Source organism: Rana temporaria, chromosome 4 (genome assembly GCF_905171775.1).
Source record: "Rana temporaria chromosome 4, aRanTem1.1, whole genome shotgun sequence".
In the NCBI taxonomy this organism is placed as follows: domain Eukaryota; kingdom Metazoa; phylum Chordata; class Amphibia; order Anura; family Ranidae; genus Rana; species Rana temporaria.
This window is the reverse complement of record NC_053492.1, coordinates 17241192-17265651: the sequence shown is the minus strand read 5'-3', so window position 1 is coordinate 17265651 and position 24460 is coordinate 17241192. Positions and strand designations below refer to the sequence as shown.

Sequence of the window (24460 nt, the reverse complement as noted above, 5' to 3'; positions counted from 1 at the left end):
TCACACACTATTGAGTACATACGATTACAGCCATATCCTGCTGGCCTGCACAGGTTCCTGACCACACACATAGGAACACATTTTCATTTATATTTTTTTCCACACCTTGATATATATACATATATATATTTTTTTCCTCTTCACACACGTTACCTGGAAACCAACTTAGGCTGGTGGTCCAGGCTTAGCCACTTTTTGGCACACCTTTTTTTTCACATTTGTACCAGCAACAGGGTAACCTCTACATACCTCACATAGACACACTGGGCCAGATTCACAACGGACTTACAGCGGCGTATCTCCGCGTACGCCGTCATAAGTCCGAATGTGAGCCGTCGTATCTATGCGCCTAAATCTTAGAATCAGTTACGCACAGATTTAGCCAAGATATGAGCGGCGTAGGAGACTCCTACGCCGTCGTATCTTGGGTGCAATATTTACGCTGGCCGCAAGGGGCGCTTCCGTAGATTTATGCGTCGAATATGTAAATTAGGTAGATACGCCGATTCACAAACGTACTTGCGGCCGCTACGCCGTTTACGTAAGGCTTACGTCCGGTGTAAAGTTACCCCTGCTATATGAGGCGTAGGTAATGCAAAGTACGGACGTCGGCAAGCGTATCTTTTTACGTTGTTTACGTAAGTCGTACGTGAATGGGGCTGTGCGTAGGTTACGTTCACGTCACAGGCAATGGGCCTGGCGTATCTTAAGGAGAAAATTCGACGTGATACTGAGCATGCGCGCACATGCGCCGTTCGTTAGGCGTGTCATTTATGTGGGGTCATGATTGATTTACATACAACACGCCCACCTCTTCCACATTTGAATTACGCGGGCTTACGCCGGCCCATTTATGCTACGCCGTCGCAACTTACGGAGCAAGTACTTTCTGAATACTGCACTTGCCCGTCCAAGTTGCGGTGGCATAGCGTAAATAGGATACGCTACGCCCGCGCAAAGTTACGCCCATATACGTGAATCTGGCCCACATTCTTTGTATTTGGCCTCTTGATCGCCATTAGCAGCGCCATTTCCCCCTTCTCGTTTTATCAAGGGTGGGCAAGGGTCCATCTTTCCCGTACAAGTCATAAATGCCTAAAGGTCAAGTATATTCCACCATAGTAACGTACATGAGAAGTATCTTCCTTTGCAATCGTATATTGTATGGGAACAGGTTCTGCCTGTTCTCAGTGCTTCCCTTCCTTCTTCCCTATAAGAGACCAAGACATTATAGGGACCCAGTTATGCCATCAGAATTTGCGTAAGTGGCTAATTACGTAGGAAGCCTTTTATTTTTGCAATCATCCATTGTGTGGTAGCCGATTCAACCCTGTTCCCTCCCTTCCTTCTTCCTCATATGGTCTATATAAAAGTCTCCTCATCTCACAGACTTCTCAGAAAGATTTCTAGGAACTGAACATGTCTCCAGAGACGGGATCCCTCCTGCTACTCCTCCTGATCTGTGCAGGAGCCACCGCTTTAATTCCAAGCACTGCAAACCTCACCGATGATAAAGAACTTTTAGGTAAGAATTTAAAATTATGTAAAATTCAGGTAAGGACTCAACCAACTTATAAATGTCTACGTCTTGGATATATATTACTATAGAAAATAAAATGCAGGCAAATCTATTATATTTTTAGAGTGTTGTGCAATGTGTATATTCATCATTTATGAATGAGAATGGGTTCAAAACCTCTTCCAATGCTTTGTTATTTTGTTCTGGGATGGAGAAGGTTAATGCCTCGTACACACGGCTGGTTTTCCCGACTGGAAAACTGCGAGGAGAGCCTTTAGCTAGGAATCCCGGCCGTGTGTATGCTCTCTTTTTTCCCACCGGGAAACAGGCGGACTTTTGCATGGTGGTTTTTGGCAGTTTTCCTATGGGAACAACTGCCATGGAGCATACACACGGCCGGGATTCCCGGCCAAAGCTCCATCGCAGTTTTCCTTTCGGGAAAACCTGCTGTGTGTAGGGGAAAGGCTGACTGAGCAGGTTCTTGGCTTTCCCCGTAAATACCTTTTTTTTTACCGCCGGACAGTTTCTTATCCTGAGTGGACCTCACATAACGTCCTGTCAGGAAGCACCAGTTGCGCAGCAGGGGATAGGCATGGGAAGTCACTGGGACACAGCCAATGACTGATCAGAGTACCGGCTTGCTGCTGGTACCAATGCGACCGTGACCAATCACAGCAGGTCAACATGACAGTTTTACACAATAGATGGCTTCCTTTCATGCCATCCATTGGATACAATTGTGTTGCTAGCTGTGATTGGTCAATTTGATCACATGGTACGGATGGGGGTAACCACAGCTCATCTGTACCATATGATTAGCTGTGATTGGTCACTTTCATCACATGGTACGGATAGGGGGAAACCACAGCTCATCTGTACCATATGATTAGCTGTGATTGGTCAATTTGATCACATGGTACGGATGGGGGTAACCACAGCTCATCTGTACCATATGATTAGCTGTGATTGGTCAATTTGATCACATGGTACGGATAGGGGGTATCCACAGCTCATCTGTACCATATTATTTCATGTGATTGGTCAATTGGATCACATGGTACAGATAGGGGGCAACCACAGCTCATCTGCACCATATGATTAGCTTTGATCATAGCTCATCATAGCTCAATCATAGCTCATCACAACAAAACAAACTGAATGATTCGGTTTCATTCAGTAAAATGTTTGCTTATACTGTAGCAATGTAAGTCACTGCTATAAGCAAACATAATGTTTAACCACTTCAGCCCCGGGCCATTTGTCTGGCCAAAGACCAGAGCATTTTTTTGCGATTCAGCACTGCGTCACTTTAACTGAAAATTGCGTGGTCCTACTACGTGGCTCCCAAACAAAATTGATGTCTTTTTTTTCCCCACAATAGAGCTTTCTTTTGGTGGTATTTGATCACCTCTGCGTTTTTAATTTTTTGCACTATAAACGGAAATAGTGACAATTTGGCGTTTTTTTTCCTCAGTTTAGGCCGATATGTATTCTTCAACCTATTTTTGGTAAAAAAAATCACAATAAGCGTTTATTGATTGGTTTGTGCAAAAGTTATAGCGTCTATTAACGCTATTTTATTAATATTTTTACTAGTAATGGCGGCGATCAGCAATTTTTATTGTGACTGAGACATTATGGCGGACACATCGGACACTTTTGATGCCATTTTGGGACCATTGTCATTGATACAGCGATCGGTGCTTTAAAAATGCACTGATTACTGTACAAATGACACTGACAGTGAAGTGGTTAACCAGTAGGGGGCGCTGAAGGGGTTAAGTGTGTCCTAGGGATGTGTTCTAACTGTGGGGGGGATGGGCTACATGTGACATGACACGGATCACCGCTCCTGATTACAGGGAGCTGTGATCAGTGTCCCGTCACTAGGAAGAATGGGGAAATGCTTGTTTACCCGTTCTTCCTCTCCGTGAGACAATCGCGGGTATGCCCGCGGACATCGTGTCCGTCGGACCCGCGGTCGAACTCATGGAGCTTGCGGCGCGCACGCGCCCACAATACCGCAACTTAAAGGGGACGTACAGGTGTACAGCTATGTCCATCTGCCCAACCGTGTCATTGTGCCGACATATATAGTCGTGCACTGGTCCTTAAGTGGTTAAAAAAATAAAAAACTGATCACTTCCCCAGAGTAGTACAATGTCAGTGTGTTAAAAAAAATTGTAAAATATATATATATATTTTTTCGTACTGTCACCATGCAGTGTCCCTGATCACTGCCACACTGTTATATGACAACGCTGTACTGCACAAGAAGTGACAGTATGCAAAAATAAAATAAAAATTTGTGAATTTTTTTTTTATTATTTCTTTATTTTTCAAGAAATTATGACAAAAAAATATGAATTAAAAAAAAACCGCCATGCCTCTTACTAAGTACCTTGGACTGGTCCAAATCATATGGTGGAGGGGGGATTATGGTGTGGGGTTGTTTTTCAGGGGTTGGGTTGGCCCCTTAGTTCCATTGAAGGGAACTCTTAAGGCGTCAGCATACCAAGACATTTAGGACAATTTCATGCTTCCAACTTTGTGGGAACAGTTTGGGGACGGCCCCTTCCTGTTCCAACATGACTGCACATCAGTGCACAAAGCAAGGTCCATAAAGATATGGATGAGTGCGTTTTGAGTGGAGGAAATTGACTGGCCTGCACAGAGTCCTGACCTCAACCCGATAGAACACCTTTGGGATAAATTAGAGCAGAGACTGCAAGCCAGTCCTTCTCGTCCAAAATCAGTGCCTGACCTCACAAATGCGTTTCTGGAAGAATGGTCAAACATTCCCATAGACACACTCCTAAACCTTGTGGACAGCCTTCCCAGAAGAGTTGAAGCTGTTATAGCTGCAAAGGGTGGGCCAACTCAATAATGAACCCTACGGACTAAGAGTGGGATGCCATTAAATTTCATGTGCGTGTAAAGGCAGGTGTCCCAATGACAATTAAGTGTATGTACAGTATGTGTGTGTGTATATATCTAAGAAAATATCTGTGATTCATTTATGGTTCACCTCATTACCCTCTCAGGTAGACAGCCTCCGGGGAAACCTGGTAGGTGTCCTGCAGATGTGGAATTCAATGTTGATGGCTCCACGTTGCAGAATGAATGTAGGCGAGATGGACACTGTGAAGGCAAGATGAAGTGCTGCTTCTCAGGGGGTAGAAGACAATGTCTGCTGCCATTGGACGGTAAATATTTTATAATCTGTCTGAGAATACGATGAGATCATAAAAACGTGACCTGTTCTGCTTTGTGTCTGAGACAGAAACAGAAAGAGAGATTTAAGCTAATCTTCAGATGTATTTCAACTTTTCTCAATGCTTCCCGTTGTAAAAATGCTGTTTACAGAGATAGGTAGCTGAAGCTGAAATTTACACATGTAAGTGAGTCAGAGCAGAGACTCCTCCTCCTCCAAGGTAGTGAGAAAGGAGGCAACTAATACTCTGTTGTCTCTTTCTGGGAATTATTTGCAATGTATTAAATTAAATGTAGTACACACAGATATAGAACATCAGTTTAAATATACAGCATAAACTTTAGATAAACATAAATATTGTACCTGGCCTGCACTCATCAACCTTTTATGGTCCCCGGCCAACGCTCATCACCCCCCTTTCATAGTCCCAACTGACACTTATTACCTTTCATCCTCCTTGTCTGCACTCATCACCCTTCATAGTCCTGACCTGCACTCATTATCCTTCATAGTCCCGGCCTGCACTCATCACCCTTCATAGTCCCAGCCTGAACTCATCACCCTTCATAGTCCCGGCCTGCACTCATCACCCTTCATAGTCCTGACCTGCACTCCTCACCCTTCATAGTCCCGGCCTGAACTCATCACCCTTCATAGTCCCGGCCTGCACTCATCACCCTTCATAGTCCCGGCCTGCACTCATCACCCTTCATAGTCCTGACCTGCACTCCTCACCCTTCATAGTCCCGGCCTGAACTCATCACCCTTCATAGTCCCGGCCTGCACTCATCACCCTTCATAGTCCTGACCTGCACTCCTCACCCTTCATAGTCCCGGCCTGAACTCATCACCCTTCATAGTCCCAGCCTGAACTCATCACCCTTCATAGTCCCGGCCTGCACTCATCACCCTTCATAGTCCTGACCTGCACTCATCACCCTTCATAGTCCCGGCCTGCACTCATCACCCTTCATATTCCTGACCTGCACTCATCACCCGTCATAGTCCCGGCCTGCACTCATCACCCTTCATAGTCCTGACATGCACTCATCACCCTTCATAGTCCCGGCCTGCACTCATCACCCTTCATATTCCCAGCCTGAACTCATCACCCTTCATAGCCCCGGCCTGCACTCATCACCCTTCATATTCCCAGCCTGAACTCATCACCCTTCATAGCCCCGGCCTGCACTCATCACCCGTTATATTCCCGGCCTGCACTCATCACCTGTCATAGTCCCGGCCTGCACTCATCACCCTTCATAGTCCTGGCTTGCAGTCATTACCCTTCATAGTCCTGGCTTGCAGTCATTACCCTTAATAGTCCCGGCTTGCACTCATCACCCTTCATAGTCCCGGCCTGCACTCATCACCCTTCAAAGTTCCAGCCTGCACTCATCACCCTTCAAAGTTCCGGCCTGCACTCATCACCCTTCATAGTCCCAACCTGAACTCATCACCCTTCATAGTCCCGGCATGCACTTATCACGCTTCATAGTCCCGGCCTGAACTCATCACCCTTCATAGTCCCGGCATGCACTTATCACGCTTCATAGTCCCGGCCTGTACTCATCACTCTTCATAGTCCCGGCCTGCACACATCACTCTTCATAGTCCCGGCCTGTACTCATCACTCTTCATAGTCCCGGCCTGCACACATCACTCTTCATAGTCCCGGCCTGTACTCATCACTCTTCATAGTCCCGGCCTGCACTTATCACCCTCTACTCTCAGTCTCTAGTTCAGTCTCAGTTTCTCAGTCTCTACTTCCTTCGATCATCATCACAGCTATTTTATCTCTCTGCAGTCAAGAATAATGCCTGCCCAAACTCTGATGACTCAGTGTGTATAGCTACGATATATGCACAATTGTGCCAGAGGGATGACCAGTGCCAAGGCACCGACCGATGCTGTTCTTTCAAGTGCAGGGCCCAGTGCACTCCAACAGTGACAGGTAATGGAATACTCCTTGTGATTTGGAAATTGCTGTATAACCAAAACTATTATTACTGAACTGAAGGTATTGCAGCAGAATCATAACTAGAACCTTCAGAGCCCTGGTCCAGGAAACCATAAAGGGCCACCCTCACACCCATATGGGGCCCCCACAGTGGTGGAACGCCAGGGCCCGGTCCCAAGTGCGACCTCTGCGACCCTGGTAGTTCCACCACTAGTGTCAATAGTTTTTTTTGTTTTTGTTATTGTATTTATTTATTCTACCATTTCCTTTTATTTATTTACAATTTTATTTTTGTATTATATTTTATAATTTTTTTTAGGAGCCCCATTTGGAGTATTAGGTGGGATATCAGGGGTCTAAACAGAGAACAGTCACTGCTCTCAATCTCCATCTCTGCAGCCTCAGCTGCACAGAATGCATACACAGGAATTGCTCTGTAAAGAACTCCCCATTCATCCACAAACTGAATCGGTGCGAATCACTGACTCTATTCATTAAGACAATGAAGGGTGCAGTAAATGACACATTTGCCGGCCTCTACCCTGCTCTCCATCCTGACAGATCCCCCTCAGGAGCCAGCAGGACAGGAGAGGGGGGAACCTGGCAGTGCTGCGACAGTTGAGGGGGAGGGTGTGTGGGGGAGGGGGGAGGTACACAGGAGCCCTATCACAGCTTTAAGTGGATAAGAGGGGAAGCGGGGGTGGCATGTAGAGGAACCAATCCCTTCCATCTTTACAATTCAACCTCTAAAATTATAACATTCCATTTTCTACTCTGCTGTGATGGGCTTCATATTATTAATAGTTGGTATCATCCATCAGGCTAGGAGATCACCTGAGTACAGGGGAGCCCCATTTCTTGAAATCTACCCCTACAAAGTTGTAATGATCAGTTTTATTTCATTCGGTGAGGTACACCTCAAAATAAAATTCTCAGCACCAGAGTATAATATTTTATCTGGTATGTGAACTTTTGAATTTTTCCACAAAGATCCCAGTGTCTATTAATTATAGCCATGTGCATTTGATGTGGTTTTATTCCCATTATAGACCCCAAAATAATAGAGAAAATCATATTTTTGTGCCTCCCTAGCTAGTGTAGGTTACTGGGCAAATTTTGTTTGGCTCCTCTGTAACCAGTGGAGCAGGGGTTGACTGCTTTAGCCTGCTCAGTGTCTCACAGTCTGCTGGTCTGATTGTTTCCCCCTGTATTCTAGAAGATTCTAGAATTATAGTGGGAGGAAGAACAGAGGAGGCGCCCTGAATATTTATGGGGATCCAATCAATCCCTGGAGAGGTGTACCCAGTAGGTGGCTGGAGAGCCTATTAATAGTCGGAGGCCTGAGGGAGGGAGTAGATGTTGCTGGGTCTAATCCTGCCAGAGGAGACCCCTATGCAGGGGCTTTGCCTCAGGGGCAGGTTGCCAGAGGTGCCATTCAGTAGTCATCAAGATCCCAACTGGAGCAACAGCTGAGAAGATTGGAGTTTCTGAGTCAGGAATGCTCACTGAAGAGTACAGTACCAGGTGGAATTTGGGGGAAGAGCATCCAGCTGTCATGTAGTATTGTGAGTCTGTGTCTCCCTCACCGAAGATCCCAGTGGATATCGGAGGGAGGCAACCGATTATCCTGTGGCACTGTGAGTAGATAATCAAAGTGGGAGTTAGTGGCTGTGTGCCGCTATCAGTTCTTTGGAAGAAGTCTTAGGCCGCGTACACACGGTCGATCAAAACTGATGAAAACGGACTGAAGGACCTTTTCATCGGACCAAACCGACCGTGTGTGGGCCCCATCGGTCAGTTATCCTTCGGTCAAAAAATGTAGAACTTGCTTTAAAAATGAACCGATGGACGCCTAACCGATGATTTTTTACAACCCGAAAAACGACATAGTTTAAAACGTTGTTAAAAAATGCAGCATGCTCGAAAAAAAATTTGGTCGCTTTTCAGAAGCCGAAAAATGATGTGAAGCCCACACACGATTATTTTAAATTACATTTTTTTAAAACGCCGTTTTTTTCATGCCAAAAAATGATCGCATGTACGCGGCATGTACACGGGGGAGTGGAGGAAGATCACTCCACCAGGGAAGGCAAGGAGATAAGCAGGCAGGCGGCTGGCCGGGACTTGAGCCAAGGCAGGAGAACATGCGAGCGGAGCTAAATGAGCACCCAAAACTGAAGAAATATTTCCTCCGCTCCAACCAGCATTTGATCATCAGAAAGGGCCACAAATAATGGAAAAAAAATAAACCCCCTAAGCTAGTAGGAGCGGCGAAACGGGGCGTGTTATTCAGAATTTTCTTTTCAATTCTGCACTGTCTTGAAATTGCCCCAGCCCCTATTCAAATCCAATCCGGGGACAAAACCAGGGACAGACTTGGTCTGGGGACATTGTCCTCAATCCAGGGACTGTCCCCGGAAACCAGGGATGTCTGGTCACCCTAGTGTACGAGGCCTAAGGTCTGAGGTAGGGCATCCATGGATCAGATTTGTTTTTCCAGCACATCCCACAGATGCTTGATTAGATTGAGATCTGGAGAATTTGGAGGCCAAGTCTGTTGTGATCTCATAAATGTCCAAAAAATGTAGTGATATAGATGTATAGTATGATGACTATAAATTACGTTGTTTCGCAGCAACACAGGTTCTCCAGAGAACTCAATTTTAATTAACTTCCAATACAAACAAAGTCAAAATTCAACAGATGATACAAAAGTCCAACAAAGTAATGTAGTGTCAATGTCTCATCTTAGAAAATAAATGTTCTGATCACTTCCAGACCAACATATGTTCATGCAGAGAATACATAGGGGTATCTTCTCTGAGTGACAACCAGAACTCCCAACATTATATTGCCTGTTCACTGAATAGCTGAGCAATTTGATTGGCCATCTTTGATCTGAAAGACATTAACTACATCCTGTCTTTTAGAGTGGCAGGTAAATTACTCCAGCCGGAGTCACTAATTAGTATGCATTCTTGCATACTAATAAGCCCCCTCTAATAAGTAATTAGATTGCATGTGATCTGAGTAATTGTTTGATTGGTTTGATGTGTAAAAACGGACCCATCCTTTTTTGCATATTGACAATAGACAAACCTCTTTTGATGTGTAACATGTAATTACAGGTTTGATGTGAAAAATAGACTTCGTCCTGTCTCTTTGAATTACAGGTTTGAAATCTGACTTGATGAATTTTGGACTTATAACACAATAATACGACATTATATATATATATATATATATATATATATATATATATTACAACAAAGTCAACACCTCAAACTTGTGTCTCTTAAACCATTATTGAATTCATCAGACCAGGTCACGATCTTCCATTGATCCGTGGTCCAGTTCTGATTCCCACGTACCCATTGTAGGCATTTTTGGCTGTGGACACTGATCAGCATGGGCATTCTGATCAGTCTGGGGCTACGCAGAACCATACACAACAAACTGCGATACTCTGTGTGTTTGGACACCTTTTTATCAAAACCACCATTAACTTTCTCAGCAATTTGAGCTACACTAGCTCCTCTATTGGTTTGAACTACATGGGCCAGCTTTGGCTGCCCATGACCTTATTGACAGTTTTTTTTAACGGACCACTTTTGGTAGGTCCTGACCACTGCTGACCAGGAACCTCCCACAAATAATTGTGAATGATGGTGGAAACCTCCAAGGGTAATCCAAGTATTAATACACTCCAATGTTACTCAAACCGATATACTTTGCAAAGAATTGGCAAAAATTGGTCGATTGTCTTAAGGAATACGGCACCTCATCCCCATAATTTTGTTAGTAATCAAAGGGAGTAGGGAATGCGGGATTATTGCGGTGCCTCAGAAAATCAATACCAATATTTATAAGAAATGTTTAAAAGGTTTTATTAAGTGCAAAGGAAAATTAAAATATATATACAAAACACGTCTTAATCCCCTGATGAAGCCAATGTTTGGCAAAACTAGTATTTTAATTTTCCTTTGCAATTAATAAAACTTTGTAAAAAAATTCTTATAAATATTGGTATTGATTTTCTGAGGTACCGCAATAATCCTGCATTCCCTACTCCCTTTGATTACTAATATATACTGTGTAATCTTGATACACATAATACTATATGAAAAATGGTGGAAACCTCCAATCCATTAAAAAAGTGCTGTGCTAATATCCAACGTATGCAACTCAAAAGGACTTTATACTGTAAGTTGGATATTAGCACAACACATTTTGGAATGAATTGGAAGTTTCCTACACTATTCATATAGTATTATGCATATCGAGATAGTACAGTGTATATGTTTGAATAACACTGTGATCTAATGGGGGGGGGGTCTCTAAGGAGGGAAACTGATATAAAAGAACTCGGATGGGGAGGGTCTTTAAGAGGGGAGCACTGATAAAAGAGGGTTGTGATCTAATGGGGGCCACTACCCCTGTATTATGAAGGGGTGGGGGGCTGGGGGTGGTCTTTATGGTTCCTTGTATCAGTGCCCTGAAGGTTCTAGTAATGCCTCTGATCTGTATAATGTTTCCATCCCGTGGGGAGAAAAATACAGAGCATGCCACCGCTGACCTCTTGCTGAAAATGATAGCTGCCTGCCTGCACTGACTTAGGAAGCAACAAAGCCTTTAGTACAGACTGAAGGCAGACAGGCAGTATTTTTTTTTTTTACATAAGCTTTGGTAGCCTTCATATTCTTGCAGTTTCTTGTAGATCTGGAAATCCCGGGGTAAGGTATTGTTTAATCTGGCTGTGTTTTGTATTGCAGTAAAACCTGGATCATGCCTACCTACTTGTGCAAAATGTTCTTTTACCCGACCGAAACCGAAGTGTAATAGTGACAGTGACTGTAAAGGAAAGAAGAAGTGCTGCACCACATGGTGCGGTATGGAGTGTACCGATCCCTGGTCACCTAAGGTACAACTGCCAATCAATTTACAATCAACACCATAGGTCTATCTATCTATCTATCTATCTATCTATCTATCTATCTATCTATCTATCTATCTATCTATCTATCTATCTATCTATCTATCTATCTACCTATCCTCCAGCTCCACCTAGTGACCACAATGGGGCATTTTCCTAAAATACCTTAATATGCAAAATACTGCATAGTGGCCACTAGATGGAGCTGACAATCATAGGAAAAAAAATAGTGGATAAAATAGGTGGACAAGTCATGACAGCTGGGCGAGAGCTCGTGATTTCCATTCCAGCATATATTTTTTTTTACCACTTGCTGACCGCTGCACACCGATATACGTTGGCAGAATGGCAGCGGTAGGCAAATGGGCGTACCTGTACGTCCCATTTAAGAATCCGTGCGGTGGGCGCACCTGAGCTGTTGATCTCTGCAGCTCCTCCAGAGTTACCATGGGCCTCTTGGCTGCTTCTCTGATGAATGCTCTCCTTGCCCGGCCAGTCAGTGTAGGTGGACGGTAGGTTTGCATTTGTGCCATACTCTTTCCATTTTCTGATGATGGATTAAACAGAGCTCCCCGAGATGTTCAAAGCTTGGGAGATTTTTTGGTTATAACCTAACCCTGCTTTATACTTATCCACAACTTTATCCCTGACCTGTCTGGTGTGTTCCTTGGCCTTCATGATGCTGTTTGTTCATTAAGATTCTCTAACAAACCTCTGAGGGGTTCACAGAACAGCTGTATTTATACTGAGATTAAATTACACACAGGTGGACTCTATCAACTAATTAGGTGACTTCTGAAGGCAATTGGTTTCACTAGATTTTAGTTAGGGGTATCGGAGTAAAGGGGGCTGGATACAAATGCACATCACACTTTTCAGGTATGTATTCAAAAACAAAATTAAAAAAAAACATTTATCATTTTCCTTTCACTTCACAATTATGTGCCACTTTGTGTTGGTCTATCACATAAAATCCCAATAAAATACATTTCCGTTTTTAGTTGTAACATGACAAAATGTGGAAAAGTACAAGAGGTATGAATACTTTCCACCCCTGTAACATTTGATTTGCTGTCTGTGTGCATCTGTTCAGAAGATTGCAATTCAATTTCTGTCCCAATGACAAATGATTTTTTGAAAATTTGGGTTTTTTAGTGAAACAAGGATTGGTGATAAAGCATCAGTGGACAGGAGACACCTCTTACAGAAGAGAATTTCCCTTCCTAGGGGTAGATTTCCTCTCACTTCCTGTTCTCTCCTTCCGTTTGCAAGTAGGAGTCGTTTGTAAGTTGAATGTTTGAAAGTAGGGGCCTGCCGTATATACTCTGCAGACATTTTGGCCCTAGGTGTTGGTGTTGCCACAGCACTGTAAGCCCTCACAGTTGGTCTTGGTGGGCGCTGGAAAGCCCTGCTGTGTGAACTATTATATCAAGAATTGTAATTACATGCCATTGTTGAACAGTTGTAGAAAAATTGGGCCTTAGGCACTGGTGCTGGTGCCACAACACTGCAACCCCTCAAAGATACTCTTGGTGGGCGCAGGAATGGGCCCTGCTGTGAAATATTAGATCAAGAATTGTAATTACATGCCCCTGTTGAAAAGGGGCAGAAAAATGGGGCCTTTGTTGGTGGTAGTGCTCCAACTCTGTAAGCCCTCACAGTTACTCTTGGTGGGCACAGGAATGGGCCCTGCTGTGAAATATTAGATCAAGAATTGTAATTACATGCCCCTGTTGAACAGGGGAAGAAAAATGGGGCCTTTGTTGGTGGTGGTGCTGGTGCCACAACACTGAAACCCATCACAGATACTCTAGTTGGAGCGCAGGAATGAGCCCGCTGCAAAGTATTGCATCAAAAATTTTATAATTGTATAAAATAGGGGCAGAAAAATTGGGCCTTAGCCACTGGTGGCGGTGCCCAGAACCAAAAAATTTCTTACAAGCTATCAGCATGATCATTGAGGAGGAAAAGGATAGTCACTCAGCATAACAGGATAGCCACTCAGCATCAGCATAGGCAGTCTTGAAGGTATCTGACATTTCAAAAAAAATTATTCAGTTACATCAGCATCAGGTGCTTGGTAGCTTGTGGTGATCCAAGCCTGATTCATTTTTATGAAGGTCAGTCGATCGACCGAGTCTGTGGAGAGGCGCACCCTGTGATCGGTTACAAAGCCTCCAGCAGCACTGAATGTGCGTTCTGAACGAACACTGGATGCAGGACATGCCAGTAGCTCAATTGCGTACTGTGCAAGCTCTGGCCAGTGATCCATCCTTAAGACCCAGTAAGCCAGAGGATATCCGGTGGGAAAGGTGTCCAAGTCTGATCTTGCCCCTAGGTATTCCCGCACCATGTAAAACAGACGCTGGCGATGGTTGCTGAAACTGGTCATACCTTGGGGCTGCGGACTAAAAAATTGTCTGAACGCATCTGTCAGATGGTCACCTTCTCCACCAATACTTCTGTGACTGAAGCCTCAGCAACACATTGTCCAGGACCAGGATTTTGTAGCCTCCCAGTATCTGGGAACGCGTTGCATAGATCTTTCTGCAAGGCCTCCCGAAGATGTTTCATCTTCTGCTCCCTCTGCGCAGGCAAGATTGTAACATGGATCAAAGAGGGTTGCCAGCCAGTAATGATCCCTCTCCTTGATAGCACGAATACGAGGATCCTTCCGCAGGCTTTGCAGGATCAGGGAGGTCATACAGCGTAGGTTTGCTGAGGCATTCGGTGCGGAGTCCTCTGGGTCACTGAAGACAACAGGATCCGCAGCCATGTACAAGTTCATGGGTTTCTTGGGACTGTAATTGATCCCTTGAAGACTGCTGCTGATGCTGAGTGCTAGGCTCCACCTTCATGCTGACACAATCCTCCTCCTCCTCTTCCTGTGTGATAGGCGGGCAAGCAGGAACACTGTCTGGATAAAGGGGGCCTTGAGAGGTAAGGAAGTCCTCCTCTTCTTCCCTTTGTTCTGCCTCAAGGGCTCTGTCCATTATTCCATGCAGCGTGTGCTCCAACAGGTGAATAAGAGGGACAGTCTCACTGATGCATGTACTGTCACTGCTCACCATCCTCGTGGCCTCCTCAAATGGTGACAGGACAGTGCATGCATCCCTGATCATGGCCCACTGGCGTGGGAAAAAAAAACAAGCTCCCCTGACCCTGTCCTGCTGCCATATTGGCACAGATACTCATTTATGGCCCTCTGCTGCGTGTGCAGCCGCTGCAGCATGCCCAACGTAGAGTTCCACCTGGTGGGCATGTCACAGATTAGGCGGTTCTTGGGCAGGTTGTATTCTTTTTGGAGGTCTGCCAGCCGAGCACTGGCATTATATGACTGTCGGAAATGCACACAGAATTTCCTGGCCTGCTTCAGGACATCCTGTAAGCCCGGGTACCTGCCCAAGAACCGCTGCACCACCAAGTTAAGGACATGAGCAAAACGGGGCACATGGGTCAGTTGTCCCTGTCGCAGGGCGGAGAGGAGGTTGGTGCCATTGTCACAAACCACCATTCCTGGTTTAAGCTGGCGTGGCGTCAACCACATCTGAGCCTGCCCCTGCAGAGCTAACAGAACCTATGGCCCAGTGTGGCTCCTGTCCCCCAAGCACACCAACTCAAGCACCGCATGGCATCTCTTTGCCTGTGTACCTGCGTAGCCCCTTGAATGCCTACGGAGCACCGCTGGTTCCGAGGACACATCAGCACAGGAAGAGGCCACAGAGGAAGAAGTGGAGGGGGTGGAGGAGAGAGGTGTGTCACAACCAGAAGTAGCATTTTGGAGGCGTGGTGGCGGAACAACCTCCAACACTACTGTACCTTGTCCTGCGTCCTTCCCAGTTGCCAGCAGAGTCACCCAATGCACTGTGAAAGATAGGTAACGTCCCTGTCCATGCCTGCTGGACCATGAGTCAGCGGTAATATGCACCTTACCTCTGACCGCACTGTCCAGCGAGGCATGGACATTGCCTTCCACATAACGGTAGAGAGCCGGAAAAAGTGGCGTTTGGGCACTTGCCACTGAGGTACCGCACATTCCACAAACTCACGGAAGGGGGTAGAATCTACCAACTGAAAAGGCAGCAGTTGAAGTGCTAGTTATTTAGCTAAGCTAGCATTCAACCGCTGGGCATGTGGATGGCTGGGAGAGAACTTCTTTCGGCGCTGCAGCAGCTGGGGCAGGTAAATTTGCCTGGTACAATCTGCCATCGGTGTACCGATAGTAGATTGCCTGCAAGTACTTGGCTGTGACACACCTAATTCTACACCTTCAGTCCTATTAGTGCAGGCTTCAGAGAGGACTGAGGGTATAGTGGGGTTGGAGATCCCAGCTGATGAGGAGCAAGGAGGGGTCCGCTTTGGTCTTTGGTGTGGGTCTTTGAGGTACGCTTGCCAACGAACTGCATTGCAGGTCGACATATGTCTGGTCAAGCATGTGGTACCCAAGCGGGTGATGTTCTGGCCACGCGAGATACGCTTGAGACATATGTTGCAAATAGCAGCGGTGCGATCTGAGCCACTCGTCTCAAAAAAGGTGCACACCAAAGAACTTTTGTAATAACGCTGAGAGACAGCAGCGCCCTGCACATGCGTAGCTCTGCGTTGTGATGCAGTTGGTGTGTTGCCCTTAAGCTGGCCCCTGGAGGGCATCCTGCCTTGGAGATGTGCCTCCTCCTCCTTTCAGGCACCCACGTAGAGTCAGTGACCTCATCATCCCCTCCCTCCTCATCACTGTAGAAAACCTGGCAGTATGCTGCAGCTGGGGGAACATGACTGCCAGATTGCTGTCCTTCTCGGGCACTGCCTCTCTCTGGGCATACGTTACTGCCTTGCTGTAGCTGTGTACCATCATCGGAGCCTTAAAAACGCTGCGCATCCTCCTGCAGCATGTACCCAACACTGTGGTCAAGCAGTTCGTGGGACTCCTCAGGAGGACATGGTGGGGCTAGGGAAGGAGTGACTAATGCCATTGAGCAGAGGGAAAAGGCCGCGTTGGCAGCTGCCTTGCCAGACAAAGTACCCTGAGCCTGGGTGAGAGAGGATGAGGAGGATGAGGACGGCTTGGTCATCCACTCTACCAAGTCTTCGGCATGTTGCGGCTCAACACGGCCAGCTGCCGAAAAAAAGGACGAGCGTGTCCCACGGCCACGTGCTGATGAGAATGCACCGTGTCCACGACCAGCACTGTTGCCTCTAGACGCAGAGCCTGCTTGCCCTCTTTTATCGGCTTGTGACTCTCTGCCTCTCCTTGTTGTCCTTCCAGACATACTAATGGCCTGCAGAGGACACAGACAGTACACCACTTGAAAGTACTTGCAGCAATATACCCTTCCTGTAGTAATAATATGAGCAGATCCCTGCTTCTAGGAGTAAATATGAGAAACACCAGCTTTACGTTAGGTGCACAATGTGCAGAGGACACATACAGTACACACACCACGTAGCTTTAGGTGCACACTGCAGAGGACACAGACAGTACACACACCACGTAGCTTTAGGTGCACACTGCAAAGGACACAGACAGCACACCACGTGAGAATACTGCAGCTAGCGCAATCACCTGCCTGCCTGTCAGTAAATTAGGAAGAGCGGATCTAGCTAAACTATACAGTGTATAAACATATATACAACACCTGGGATGCATATATATCCTCTACACACTGTAACTCTATAACTGACTAGCCTGCCTGCCTGCTCTATCTAACTGCAATTAATGACACTCTCTCTCTGTCTTCTCTTAACCACCGCAACACACTACACAAGGCTGACCTGCAGGCAGCCTTTTATAGTGTGGGGCGTGTACTTAACCCCGTGAACCATAATTGGCCAAAGCCACCCTAGCTTTGGCCAATTATGGCTCTCCGTTTTTTGCAAGCTGTGATTCAATCATCAGCCAGCAATGCACTGTGATGCCGCAGTCAATTATGGGCCGTGACACGCCACTCGAATTTGGCGCGAACGGCCCGTAACGTTCGTATTTCGACGAACTGTCGAACATACGATGTTCGACTCGAACGTGAGTTCGACTCGAACACGAAGCTCATCCCTACTAGAGAGATTGGAGATTTCTATTCTGGGTAATTGCTGGAATCTTTCTATATGTTTTGGGGGCTTATAAAGTTTTGAGAACATTTCTAGTTGTCCTAGTTCACCCCTTTGTTGTTTCTGTTATGCCATGCTGTGTAACTGAAGGTGGCCATTACTTCTCTAAACTGGTCCCTCAGACAACTCCACTTGCAAATAACTTTTGAAAAACTTTTTAGCGTGGAGTTACTGATTTCTTATGCCGCGTACACACGGTTGGTTTTTGTGATGAAATAAAACAACGTTTTAAAAAACGTCATTTAAAATGATCATGTGTGGGCTTTACGTCGTTTTTTGTCTTCTGAAAAACGTACCACCAATCATTTTAAAAACCTAAAGGGGTCTTTGTTCAAAATTTCTATGGAGGGATCACAGACCTAGGATCAGATACAACTATCCTGAAAATGTTGTTTTTTGGGTTGTAAAAACTGATCGTATGGGGGGTAAAACGAAGTTTTAAACAATGTTTTAAATCCGCGCATGCTCAGAAGCAAGTTATGAGACGGGAGCTTGAATGGAACAGAGTGCCGTTGTACGTGTTGTACATAACCGTGCTTTGCTAGAGCATTTTGAAAAAAACAATGGTGTGTGGGCAACGTCGTTTTTTAAAATGAAGATGGAAAAACTTTGTTTTTTTTCATGATAAAAAACAAAGTTTTTTTACAAGACAAAAAACGACCGTGTGTACGTGGCATTATGTTTTTGTTTTGTCTAATGGCATCAGTCTAAAACTCTAAACAGTATTGCCTTCAACTCTAGATTGAGAGAATCTGGTTGGATCCATCAGGTTAGCATGGTTTTCTCCATCCCCAATAAACCAATGATCTCCTATCTAGCCCTGTCTCTACACGCTCTGGAACCTGATGGTGGCCTTGTGAACCCAGTTCTATAATTCATGTAGGAAATGGTGCCCTACTAGCGGGCTTCCATAATTTGGCATTTCCATCACTGGTTTAAGGTTAGGCCTTTCTATAACATTTAGGACAAGAGGAGAACCTTGTGGGTGAAGAAATTTAGGGAGCACATTAAAGGCCTGGTGGCCTTGATGTATAATATGAAGAGGATCTACCTCCAAGCTTTTGTTGCTGTATTGGTGCACATCCAACCTTGTTGAATGCAGAGCTAGGCATGTGTTGGTTCCAACTTTATTAAAGATTTTGCCAATGAAGTTGGCCAATAGCAGAGGGTCTGTGTAGAAAGCTTCTCGTAGGATCTGGTAAACCCAAAACAATTTATGTTTTTGAGGGTTTCCCTAGTATCAGTGCTAGGCTTGGTTGTGATTGTGCTGTACAATTGAAGCAAGTAACAAAATGTCAAATGTGGGCATATTGTAAAAAGTGTGATCTGGGGATGCCATAGCTCTGTTGGAACATAGATAATGGCACCCATGAACCACATGGGTCCAAACTATTTGGGAATTAACTATATCCCTTTGATACCAAAGACTAAAAGCTAGAGACCGGACTCCTTGAGGAGAGGACGTTAAGGGCATTAACAGAAATAATAGGCATGGGATTTTCAATATCTTTCCCCTCTCCTTCCGGGTCTCATAGGAGCATATTATGTTTAATGTGAGTAGGGAGAGCATCAGGAGGTGTGTGTAATAATTCCTAAATGGACCATGGCCCCACCATCTATGACTCAGGAACCATGTTGGTGTAGTTGGAATTGTTGTTAGTCCAATGTTCTTCATGCTGTGTCAGGCTGGCTACGTTATATAAGTTGAGGTTGGGAAAATTTGCCCCTAAGTATATTTTGGGTAGTTGTAATTTTTCCAATGCAATTTTAGGCCTCCTGCCTTTCAATATAATAAGTTGTAAGCCCCCTCTTCTGACTAAAAGTCATTACTCTGGCTAGGGTCCTTACCCAAAGTACTAAGGCCCAGATTCTGAAAGGGCTTACGATGGCGCAACGCCATGTGCGCCGTCGTAAGTCCTAATCTGGGCCGTCGTTTCTATGAGACTGATTTTTAGAATCAGTTACGCATAGATAACCATTAGATCCGACAGGCGTAAGGCTCTTACGCTGTCGGATCTTAAATGCAACATTTTTTTTCGCCGCTAGGTGTCGCCTCCATCGTTTTCCCGATCGAGTATGCAAATTAGCAAAATACGCGAATTCCTGAACGTACGCGCGGTCGACGCAGTGAAGATACGACGTTTACGTTAGATTTGCGATGCGTAAAGTTGCCCCTGCTATATGAGGGGCAACCAATGTTAAGTATGGCCGTCGTTCCCGCGTCGAAATTTAAAAATTTACGTCGTTTGCGTAAGTCGTCCGTGAATGGCGCTGGACGCCATTTACCTTCACGTCGAAACCAATGACGTCCTTGCGACATCATTTAGCGCAATGCACGTCGGGAAATTTTAGAGACGGCTCATGCGCAGTACGATCGGCGCGGGAACGCGCCTAATTTAAATGATCCACGCCCCCTACCTGGATCATTTGAATTAGGCAGGCTTGCGCCGGAGGATTTACGCTACGCCGCCGCAACTTTACAGGCAAGTTCTTTGTGAATAAAGCACTTGCCCATAAAACTTGCGGCTACGAGATACATTACGCCCGCATAGTTTTATGCCGAGATACGAGAATCTGGGCCTTAAAGTATTATAACCGGGGGCAAGCTGCAAAGCAGGTATCTGACTCCTTTCTTAACTGTATGTCAGGAGGGAAAATGTAGAGCTTGAGTCCTCCCACCAGCAGTCAGTTACAAGCCAAGGTTACACAATACACTTTACTCTAGGAAAAAGACAGGAGCCAAACTTTTACCATGGATATTTGCAAGGTCTGGCTATGCTCAGGGATACAGGCTGGGTCATTAGGTAAGGTCCTGGGCTGCAGCTGAGGACTAGTCACAATAGCCTCAATATCAAGAAATTTACTTTTCTTCTTGGATGTACATAAGCCCTAGGTCAAACATTTCCTACATGTGTATGGCATTACAATTTGCATAATCATAATCATCTGAAGCATAATCATCTGAAGCCAGGCATGATGGTAATGACCATGTAGTCAGGAGTTTCATTGTTCCCATGTCCTCAAGAATTATCACCATAGGTGAGTGGTCTAAGACCGCCATCGTTTTAGTGGAAGCCTCCTGAGGTAGCAGATTTGCTAACACTAGAAAGATGTCCAGCCTAGACAAAGACTGGTGAGGGTGAGGAAATTGGCAAAATGCCGTTCTAAAGGTTGAAGATGTCTCCAGAAATCCTTAAGGTCAACAGTCTTGGACAACATACATGTAGAGCTGGGTAGACTGAACACATGTTGGACCTGATGAAGATTTGGGAACCGTAAATCTGTCTTCCTTAGACGAGAGCATTTTACTGAATTGCTCACTGATGATAATTCCATCCTGGCATTGGTGGGTTATGGTGAATTGAAGCAGTTGTTGAAAAAATAGCTTGCTTTTGGTGTTAGGCCCATAAATTACTACAATAGCAAATTTCCTGCTCATGTAAGTCCATCTACTTTCCACTTGATCTGCTCACTGGTTTATGATACAGCAAGATAATTGTTGGTAACAATTATTGTACCGGCTTTATAAACTCGTACAGGGGAGCCAAAAATGAAAAAAAAATCATAAAAGTAAAAAGTAGTTCAATAAAGGTGCAATAAACATCCAATACACATAACACACAGAATTAGAAATCAGAGAGCTACAAGGAACCTCTATTACACTGTATACAGTATATGGAGTATCTAAGAAAGACAGCTTCGGCTACAACAAGAAATTCCAGCCAGAAACATCCAGCCCAGCCAATTAAAAGTCTTATCCTTGTCTTATTTTCTGTTTTCTTTTTCTTCTTTCCAAGCACTGGCTAACCACATTTCAATAACTTTTACATGTTTTTTAAGGATGATTTCCTAGAAGAAGTCTGAAGATTGGAGAGATCCAGACGGAGACTATCATGCTTCTCATCAGTGACACTTCCTCTAGGCCCATAATGAATTCCCTGCAAATGTCTGAAGTTTCCTTCATGTCAGCAATACACCTTCTGCTAATTAATAAAGATAATTTGAAGTGTCACATGTATCTGTAGTGTCATTACTTGTTCTAGGTGCAGAAAGCAACCTCCAGAATTTTTAACAGTTTGGGAGTTTGTTTTTCTCCTTTTTCGGTTTAATACGAAAATGAGGTCTTTAGAATGGTCGCTGACCATTTTCAGTCCTTCTCTGCTTTGGTGTTTCTGCCTGGCTGTGGTATAGAGGTTCTTCAGAAAGCTGACCCCTTTGAGGGCTCATGTTGTGTTTTCGGCTGCACATCAAACTCAAATCAGCAGATCCCCCATTTACATAGAAAACCGTAGAAAGATAGAAAAGTGATGGCAAAAAAAAAAGACCAAGGAGCCCAACAAGTCTGCCCATTTTTTTGTTTTGGTAATAGTATAGAACTAAAGTATGCGTGATGTGGTTGGCACCACCTGTCTGACCTGCTTTGTGTTTCTCTGGATGCAGTACATCCTACTGAGATTCCTTTGCATTGCAGACAAAGAAAGGCAAAGACAGCCCCATGCATAGCTCCCAGCTGTCCCTGATTTGGAGCAAAGTCCCTCTGTCCCTCATTCCTCTGATCTATGGAGTTGTATATAAAATGTACTTTTTATCTATAAAAAAGTGTTTTCCAGCTCTAAACCTTTCATCTGATTTCTAAATGGCTGCATTTGTAAATGCCAAAAGCCAATATAAAGGAATAATAGTGGTAAAAAAGCACTTGTGGGTTTAACCAATCTTGTTTTTTTGTTGTACAATTCTCCTTTAAGGGGGTGTGGCAAGGGGTGTGTCCTATGCCTGCATACTTTTAATGATAGGTGTCCCTCATTCTCATCTCAAAAAGTTGGGAGGTATGCCCATGCCATTCCTTCCAGGTTCTCTGATATTGTTTTTGTTTAATTTATTTATAGCACTGATGTAGAGAATATATGGAAACCCCTATAAGGTCCCACAAGTAGGTCCAGGGAAAACACCCATTTTACCACTAAGAACCTTGAAAAAGGGGGAGCCATAATCCGATGAAGCATGTTGGCTGCACACCTTTTACCGACTATTAACAAAGTCTGAAACAGAAACTTTCATGTGTATGACTTTTCATGCACGGCCTTCCTTACCACACATTCAAACACATCCATCCTGAGGAACCAACCTCCTGCCCAGTACCTCCAGGAGTCAAGTAGGGGCTCCGCCCACTGGACCACATCATTTATTCACAGTGTTCTGTGAATGTGAAAACTGCAAGTTCCAACAGCCTTTGTGGCTGTTGGCTTGTATATAGTTCTCAATGAACTACGAGGGCGCTGTTGAACGCTCTAGAAGTTCATTGAGCTTCCTGTCATTAAGTAACTGCCTGCCGGTATTGGAGGTATAGAACGGCAGACACAATCCGCGCTAACCCCTTAAATTGAGTGAATACTTAAATAATAAATGACTGTGACATAAAATAATTAAATGTAAAGTGCTGCACCTCAATACAAAGAAGCCTAATATTGGGCTCCAAACAACATATGGGAAAAAAGTGCGCTACTTATAAATCAATAATAAATGTAATGAATATGAAAAAGTTCAATATTGTGAAAATATGAATAAAGTGAAAAAAAATATATATAATAGTATTGTCCCATGCAGGAATCCAGCTGGGTTGTGCAATCATATGTGAATAAATCCTATCAGGAAAACATCCATTCTTAGAAGCTTTGGCTCATCCCAGGGCTCTTGCTGCTACAGATGAATCAGCTGGCAAAAAATTTCAATCCAACACAGGAAAAAGATGGCAGCTTACCAGATAGATGGACCCACAAGGGGTCAGTCAGGCACTCAGTGTAGATATCAATCGCGGGGTCCCGTTTAGCTGTTCAGGTGCTTCCCTCTCACGGACACTCAAGAACCAGGTTCAGGAATCCCACTTTCTGCTCCAGATTTGGCAACTGAAATTCGTGTGCTCAGACCGTATATGAAATTAAGATGGAAGGGAGGACTCTCGTCATTACGAGTCTGGAAGAGTCCTCCCTTCCATCTTAATTTCATATACGGTCTGAGCACACAGATTTCGGTTGCCAAATCTGGAGCAGAAAGTGGGATTCCTGAACCTGGTTCTTGAGTGTCCGTGAGTGTCTGAGTGCCTGACTGACCCCTTGTGGGTCCATCTATCTGGTAAGCTGCCATCTTTTTCCTGTGTTGGATTGAAGTTTTTTGCCAGCTGATTCATCTGTAGCAGCAAGAGCCCTGGGATGAGCCAAAGCTTCTAAGAATAGATGTTTTCCTGATACGATTTATTCACATATGATTGCACAACCCAGCTGGATTCCTGCATGGGACAATATTATTATATATATATTTTTTTCACTTTATTCATATTTTCACAATATTGAACTTTTTCATATTCATTACATTTATTATTGATTTATAAGTAGCGCACTTTTTTCCCTTTTTTTCCAACAGGTATTGGAGGTATAGACAGACAGCTACACAGACAGAGGTCCTCCCAGCTGTGTACAGAGCGGTTCTTGTAGCCGGGGAGCGGAGTACAGGGGACACGGTGCGAGAATATGTGGAAGTGAACCATGACCTCATTAGGTCAATTTCCATATCAAGAGAAAAACCTGGCTGTGAACTGGAGAAACACATAGTCTGTCGGGATCCCCAGTTATCAACACTGCTGGCGATATTTGGAGAGCGTCTTCACCTAATATTTCCATCATTCTTCATCTACGGTCACACCGGCACCGGGAAAACCTACACTGTGAAGACAGTGAT

The 24460-nt window shown here is 44.7% G+C and overlaps 1 protein-coding gene across 1 annotated transcript; it reads left to right on the top strand.

The window, feature by feature from the left end:
• The first annotated feature begins 1391 nt into the window (after positions 1–1391).
• Positions 1392–21740, top strand: LOC120935991 (WAP four-disulfide core domain protein 5-like). Its single transcript, XM_040348052.1, has 5 exons — positions 1392–1525; positions 4564–4725; positions 6541–6687; positions 11466–11614; positions 21569–21740. Exons 1-5 carry the CDS (start codon positions 1420–1422, stop codon positions 21590–21592), a joined length of 588 nt encoding a protein of 195 aa, XP_040203986.1. The 5' UTR covers positions 1392–1419; the 3' UTR covers positions 21593–21740.
• The last annotated feature ends 2720 nt before the right edge of the window (positions 21741–24460 follow it).

Coding starts and splice junctions, on each gene's coding strand:
- LOC120935991 (XM_040348052.1), top strand. CDS start 1,420: ATGTCTCCAGAGACGGGATCCCTCCTGCTACTCCTCCTGATCTGTGCA. Junction 1,526..4,563: donor CGATGATAAAGAACTTTTAG/GTAAGAATTTAA, acceptor TTACCCTCTCAG/GTAGACAGCCTCCGGGGAAA. Junction 4,726..6,540: donor ATGTCTGCTGCCATTGGACG/GTAAATATTTTA, acceptor ATCTCTCTGCAG/TCAAGAATAATGCCTGCCCA.